The sequence below is a fragment of the Diachasma alloeum genome, unplaced genomic scaffold, assembly GCF_001412515.2.
Source record: "Diachasma alloeum isolate Michigan unplaced genomic scaffold, Dall2.0 Dall_scaffold_01136, whole genome shotgun sequence".
NCBI lineage: Eukaryota > Metazoa > Arthropoda > Insecta > Hymenoptera > Braconidae > Diachasma > Diachasma alloeum.
In genome coordinates this window covers 289,584-296,404 of record NW_021681246.1, presented here as the reverse complement: position 1 = coordinate 296,404, position 6,821 = coordinate 289,584, and the positions used below count along the sequence as shown (strand labels likewise).

Sequence of the window (6,821 nt, the reverse complement as noted above, 5' to 3'; positions counted from 1 at the left end):
GATTTCCATTTCAAAATCCGGATTAGGCCAATACAAAAGGAATTCAACTCAAAATTGACCGAGAAAAACATTAAGTTTTATCTATATAGATGAAAAATGACCGTCATTTTTTCTTGACAAGTTGTGACGGTCACGAAGGGGGAGGGGGAATTGTGACAGCCGTATTAACGCCTCGCGATGTGACCGTCAATGCCGGTCACATGACCGTCATTGCCGGTCACATGACCGTCATATGACGGGTCATGTGATGCATTTGCATCTCTACCAGTGACGCATTTGCATCTGTAGATGGCAGCACGTTGACATTCCCCGCCTCATCACACAAATTTACCCCCGAGTTTCGCCTCTATTCTTTTCAAAATCCCAGAATGCTTTCGTATTTTTCGTATCTTGTTTTGTCCTGAACCAAAAACTGTGTGTAACGATATAAATATCGAAAAACTTCAATGGCACTGGACTTGAACATCACCAATAATCCTGTGTGAACGATGAAAAATAACTCTCAGTGAAAAAATCGTCAATTGAACCTCAAATATGTTGAATCAAGCAGTCGTTGAGGCACTCTACTCAGCCACATACATCGAGAATTACCTGGATTGCGTTGAAAATCTTCCAAACGACGTTCAAAGATATGTGTCTCGTTTACGTGAGCTGGACGCCACATGTCAGAGTAAGTTTTATTCATAAAATCGTTCTTTCCCAGCGAGAGCCACGACAAATCCGAGTACTTTATTCTGATCACATCCAGCGAATTGGACGTCCTGATCCTCTGATTTCAAGTTTTCGTTATATTTTCATTCACCAATCCTTCGTTGTACTCTTCAGCATACCTCAGGGATGTCGACCAACAGCAGGAGCACCTCAAAGTTGACACCGATGTGACGCAACGTCGACGAGCACTGCTGAGAGTCCAGCAGTCACTCATAGCAGCTCAGGAAATTGGAGATGAGAAGCTCCAAATTGTCCAGCAGATTCAGGATCTTATCGAGAATAAAACTCGTCAATTGGACCTTGATTATCGTAATTTAGGTAACTATCAGATCATTATTGCATTATTGGTTGGAGTGAAATCAATTTTTCTGGGTTGTTTTTTATTATTTCGTCGGTGTAGTTCAACACTGACACAGCATTTTATTGATAACATTAAGGGGAGACTATTATGAGTTTTAAAAGTCGTGGGTTATTGGAGTGAGACTTTTCGTACGTTGAAGATCGATTATATCGATCTGAAAACGAATAATTAGAAAAAAATGTTGGAAAAAAGCTAAACATTTTCAAAAGAGCATTTTTGAATAATATTGGGAAATAAACCCAATAGGGAGGAAATTGCAAATTAATAATTTGATGTATCTAATGACTGTTAGGTCGTCATTTGTCACAGAAGTCAATGGCTGTCAGGCCGTTAGCTACCATGATGAACTATCCATTCACTATTTCCTCTCTATCGGACTTATTTCTTAATCTTGATTAAAAACGCTCTTTGAAAATGTTCAGTTTGTTTATCTCCTTTTTTTGATTGTACAATCATAATTTTTAGGGACTCCTGCGTGATGTAAAATCCAATGGAAATAGCGATATATTTTACATTATGAAGATGGAAAAACAATCGAGATAACGTTCGTAAAATAATCCCTCCGGGCCTTAACGTTAGCCAAAAATTGAATAAAAAACACAGAACATATTAACCCAGATAAATTGTTGTGTTAAGGCCCGGGTGTACTATCTTTCGAACGTTATCTCGATGTTTTTTTTTCATCTTTCTTCCTCTGAAATTGTCAGTTAAGTCCTGCATCGTGCAGAAGTTTTGAAAAATTACGAATGAATAATCAAAAAAACGTAGCAAAAATTCTTAATTTTTTCAACGAGCATTTTTAATGTATATTCAGAATAAGTTGAACAAGAAGAAATTGAAAAATGTATCTGATTTACGGTGACAAATGGCGGCCTGTCACCCAATATCATGCAGGGGGAAGACTGATTTCGTAAATCTTTTCCCACACTGCACAGAGACATTTATTACGGAAAAGGCTCTTTGAAAAAAGTTGTAATATTTTGGAGAATTTTTTAATCACACTTTTATCACATAAAAATAGCAGATGACTACACACCACTGTTTTAAAAATTGAGATACCTAGCTGTCACCTAGCTGATGAGGAGTTGGTGTTTTGTTATCCACCACGGAAAATGACAGCTAATAGATAATTTGCTACAGCGAATCAGATATTTGTAATTTCCACTTTTTTCAACTCATTCAGAATCTCAATTAAAAACGCTCTTTGCAAAAGTTCAGAAATTTTTCTATTTTGTTTATCACTATCATAATTTTTTGGGAATTTCTACATGAGGTACCACTCAATTGACAATTTTGGATTACGAAAGATGAAAAAATCTAGATAACGTTCGAAGGATAGTACACCCGGGCCTTAAGGATATTCTACACCCTTTCTGCTAAAATTCGCGTTTTTTTAATGTTTCTGGCAAACTTATGATAGAATTGACCTGAAAAAATATAACATTTTTGCGTTTTGTCATTATTTAATGACTGACGAAATTTTAAGGTGGTGCGAAATTTTCCTGCGTTTTCTCTAAACTTTTAAAAAGAATCACAAAACTGTAGAAAAAACGCATGAAAATTATCGCACCACTACGCAACTTCGTGAGCCATTAAAGAATGACAAACCACAAAATCGTTATATTTTTTCACGTCACTCCCATCGATAATTTGCCAGAAAAATGAGAACAACGTCAATTTTGGCTGAAAGGGTGTCGAACATCCTTAAAATATTCAACAATAAATTCACAAGATCAACTGTCTTCCCCTCCCCAGATTTCGGAAAAGAGCAGGAGAACAACGATACGAATCGTGAGGCCACAGCCACCACCAACTCCACAACGACAGGCAACTCCAACATCGTGGAACGTCAGCCAAAACGTGCGAGAAGAACTCGTACGGACAATCTCGCAGACTCCAGTGGAATAGACATGATGGTGATGTCAGAAAATCGCTCGACCGGCTTATCGAATACGAGCAATGGCAATCAGAAGAAGACGACAGCAGCAGCAGCTGGCAAGAAGAAGAAACGAAAGTCTCGTCAGGGCAATCAGCAGAATCAGCAGCGAGAGGACACGCCACCTCCCATAGACGACGACATCCAGGTGGACCCAGACGAGCCGACCTACTGCCTCTGCGACCAGATATCGTACGGCGAGATGATCCTCTGTGACAATGATCTCTGCCCCATCGAGTGGTTCCACTTCTCCTGTGTCTCCTTGAGTACAAAACCAAAGGGCAAATGGTTCTGCCCGAAGTGCCGAGGCGACAGACCAAATGTCATGAAACCCAAGGCCCAATTTCTGAAGGAGTTGGAACGCTACAACAAGGAGAAGGAGGAGAAATCGTAGCAGGGACAGAATCGTTGAGAAATCATTTAAGAAAATGGTTTAGGTGAACAGGATATTTCGAGGAATAATTGGCCATTCGGTGTCCATTCCAGAGGAGAAGAAACATCACTCTTGTTGAAAAGCACTAGAAAATAATCGAGGGGTAATCACTCGTGAAATTTGGGGTGTAAATGGTATTGAAATCCCGTGAAATTATGTAAAATATTGAATGAAAGCCGTTGAAGTAGCTGGGGTTCCATGAAATCCTGTGGATTATTGAATGACATTCTTTGAAATATCGTGAAATGCCTTTCAATTTCAGAAGCTTTGTGAAGAAATTCACGAATTCAGTAGAGAAGTCCATTTTTTTACTCAAAAAATGAGAGAAAATAGAGTTTTAATTTTTTTTTATTGATGACATGTGGCTGTACAGGCATAAAATCTTTCAAATAACCATCTTACCAGGATTTTCGATGGATTGAGTTGGATTTTGGTTTCCACACACATAATATAGTGACGAAAAAAAAAATGAACTTTTTCGAAAATTCAAAGTTTTTGATTATTTCCATTTTTTGCTCAGAAATGGTAGAGACAATCAGATTTTAGTATTATACAAACTGAAGCCCGTGATACACCAATAAATTATAATTCTTTAAAAAATTTTGATCCTTTCTTTTGCAAAACTGCCATATTAATATTTTTTTTAATTGTGGTTCATTGGTGCGTCATAGCCTTCAATTTGCACCATATTAGAATGTGATTATCTCCCCCAATTCTGAGAAAAAAAATCGAAAAAATGGAAAATTGACATTTTTTTTAAATGTCATTGTTTTTTCGTCATTATATTATGTGTTTAGAAACCAAAATTCAAGACAATCCATTGAAAATCCTGGTAAGGGGCTTATTTTAAAGATTTTTTAAGTATAAAAAATAATTCCCCCTAATAATTCTCCCTGCAACTTTCGAATTTCACTTTCACCTGAGTTTTCGAAAAATATCTCCGAATCTAAGCGAGATAGCGAAACTTTCGTAGAAACCTTTTTTATAGATCTTAATCTGTCCTACAAAAAAGGTTATAACAAAAATTTCGCTATCTGGCTTAGATTCCGAGATACTTATTAAAAAGACTAATGATCAAAATCTAATTGAACCATTTTACCGCTTCACTACTGAATTTCGCGACATCTTTGAAATTCTCAGCAAAATTTAATCGGTTTAGATCATGGAATTGCCCAATTTCTTGAAAGTATATGGAGTTTCTCAGAGTGTCTTTAAAATCCTTTGAATTTTTGAGGATTTCTCAGGATTTCATGAAATCTCAAAGATTATTTCAAAATCCTTGAAATATTGAATCTTGAAATCCTGTACAAATTGCTTCGGAGTGATTACCCACTCGAAAATAATAATAATTTATACACTGAGAGATGAATGGACTAAAATCACAAAGCAAATTTCTGGAGCCAACAATATCATCTTTTGATGATAAACGTTTTGGGCCTAGAATTCTGTAAAATAAGACAGGCCATCTACGAGTTCTGTGGAGTGTTCATGACTTTAGCACGACCACTTCACGATGAAATGAGAATTTCTTGACTCAACAGATGGTGTCTTATCGTGTCAGGAGACAAGGAAATGAATGAAAATAGTAAAAGAATTATTTATGGTATTTATGCGATTTTCATAGCTCAAGAAATTCCTTCTGTGATATTAGCTCATTTTTTCTCCCAGTGAATGATTTAAAAAAATTCTGACAACCTAGTTGTCTCACAGCCTCACAGTGGCAGTATTATTTTACATTTTCAATTGAACATATGGAGAGTTCAAGGAGGAGGATGTCATGTGACATTTAAAATATCCCGATTGTAAATAAGCATTACATGTATTTTAACAGATTCATAACTTGATTAACATACTAGTTTTTTTTAATTAATTCAATAAAGATGTTGGTTTAATTTCCTAATGAAACGTAATTTGAGATTTATTTCGTTATCGTACATAATTCTAGACCTTAAGCTTTAGAAAAGAAAATTATGGAAAATGAGAGAAATAGTATCGCGGGATTGCAATATTCCTATTTATTTCTTCTTTACAAGTAGAATAAATCCAAATCGGTCATACTCCGTAACATTATTTCCAACTTTTGCCTAAATCCATTGAATTTTATTATTATTGTGTATAATCATTTTATTAAGTCACCTCACACTCTCTATTTTATAATTCGCAAGTTATACCTCAATTCTACGCGCAACGAAATAAGTGAATACACAAAATTAATATCATAATATACTTATAAGTAATCATCACATGAGTTTTAATGACAGGGCAGAGGATTAATGTTGATTCTGCTCTGAATCAGAAGCTAATTTTGGAACTGTGTTCGTTTCATTGTTTTCTTACTAGGCCTTGCGCCTATGGTGATTCTGCATCGGTGTCAGTGTTCAGGAAATTTCGTGTAAGGTTTCCATATTTTTTGCGTCGCAAATCCCTCGTAAATGTCGTTGCAATTGTTATTAACGATTCAATTGTTTTAATTGGTCTTGCAATGAAACTAGGAGAGATTGAAGAGACAATTATCATCATGAACTCTACACAATCTAGTAAAGGAATTTTGTGGCTTTTGTGAATTCGACGTATCTCCTTTTGATTTCAAGATAGCACAAGCAGAAATGCACATGATGAGATATTTATTATGGCTGTCATAATTCCCTTCCGCCCCTTTTTGACTCATACAATATTCTAAGAGAAATTACAGACATTTTTTGCGCAGTTTTGAGGGTGAGGAATTTGGAGTCAAAATTTCCGCTTCAACTTTGTTGTACATTCTTAGAAATTTTGTTAAATTTCATGGAAAATACGATAGTAATTCTCTGCAGAGTGACATTGAATCGGATTTAGGGGAAAAATGGTTATGAAATTTCAAGTTTTAGGTAGAATTCAAGAAAATTAATGAGTTTTCAGTGGGAGTGAAAATGAAATTTCACAACTTGATTAAGATTTCAATGGAACATGAATATTTTGCAACAATATGACAAATTTTCAATTTTTCCCTGAATTTTTACGGAATAATTTAACTGAAAAATCAAGTATTTTATTGATTTTCAGATCATTCGGATCGAAAATCAGTGGAATATTTTATTTTTCAGTGGCAATATTTCCTGAAATTTCAGTGAAAATTAAACATAATCGGTCGAAAATTGAGGTATTTAGACGTTTTTGTAGATTTTGAGCTTTTAGAATCTTCCAAAAATCTCGAATCTTCGATTTTTTCCACTTTTTCATCTAGAACACATTATAAACTTTCACGATCGCTCAGTGCAAGACATTTTGCTCTTGAAAATTTTCAAGCCACGAGCCACGAGTTTCTCGATATAATTCAGTAGCGAAGTGGTAAAAAGAGATAAGTCAATTTTAACTATCTCGGAATCTAAGGGAGATAGCAA

At 35.5% G+C, this 6,821-nt stretch overlaps 1 protein-coding gene across 1 annotated transcript; it reads left to right on the top strand.

Moving 5' to 3' along the window:
• The first annotated feature begins 377 nt into the window (after positions 1-377).
• LOC107045945 (inhibitor of growth protein 1) lies at positions 378-5,351 on the top strand. Its single transcript, XM_015268369.1, has 3 exons — positions 378-670; positions 826-1,029; positions 2,828-5,351. Exons 1-3 carry the CDS (start codon positions 535-537, stop codon positions 3,400-3,402), a joined length of 915 nt encoding a protein of 304 aa, XP_015123855.1. The 5' UTR covers positions 378-534; the 3' UTR covers positions 3,403-5,351.
• Positions 5,352-6,821: the final 1,470 nt, after the last annotated feature.

Bases quoted from the DNA above. Each gene is read 5' to 3' on its own strand.
- LOC107045945 (XM_015268369.1), top strand. From the start codon at position 535: ATGTTGAATCAAGCAGTCGTTGAGGCACTCTACTCAGCCACATACATC. The intron at 671-825 runs GTAAGTTTTATT...TGTACTCTTCAG, and splicing joins GCTGGACGCCACATGTCAGA to CATACCTCAGGGATGTCGAC. The intron at 1,030-2,827 runs GTAACTATCAGA...TCCCCTCCCCAG, and splicing joins CCTTGATTATCGTAATTTAG to ATTTCGGAAAAGAGCAGGAG.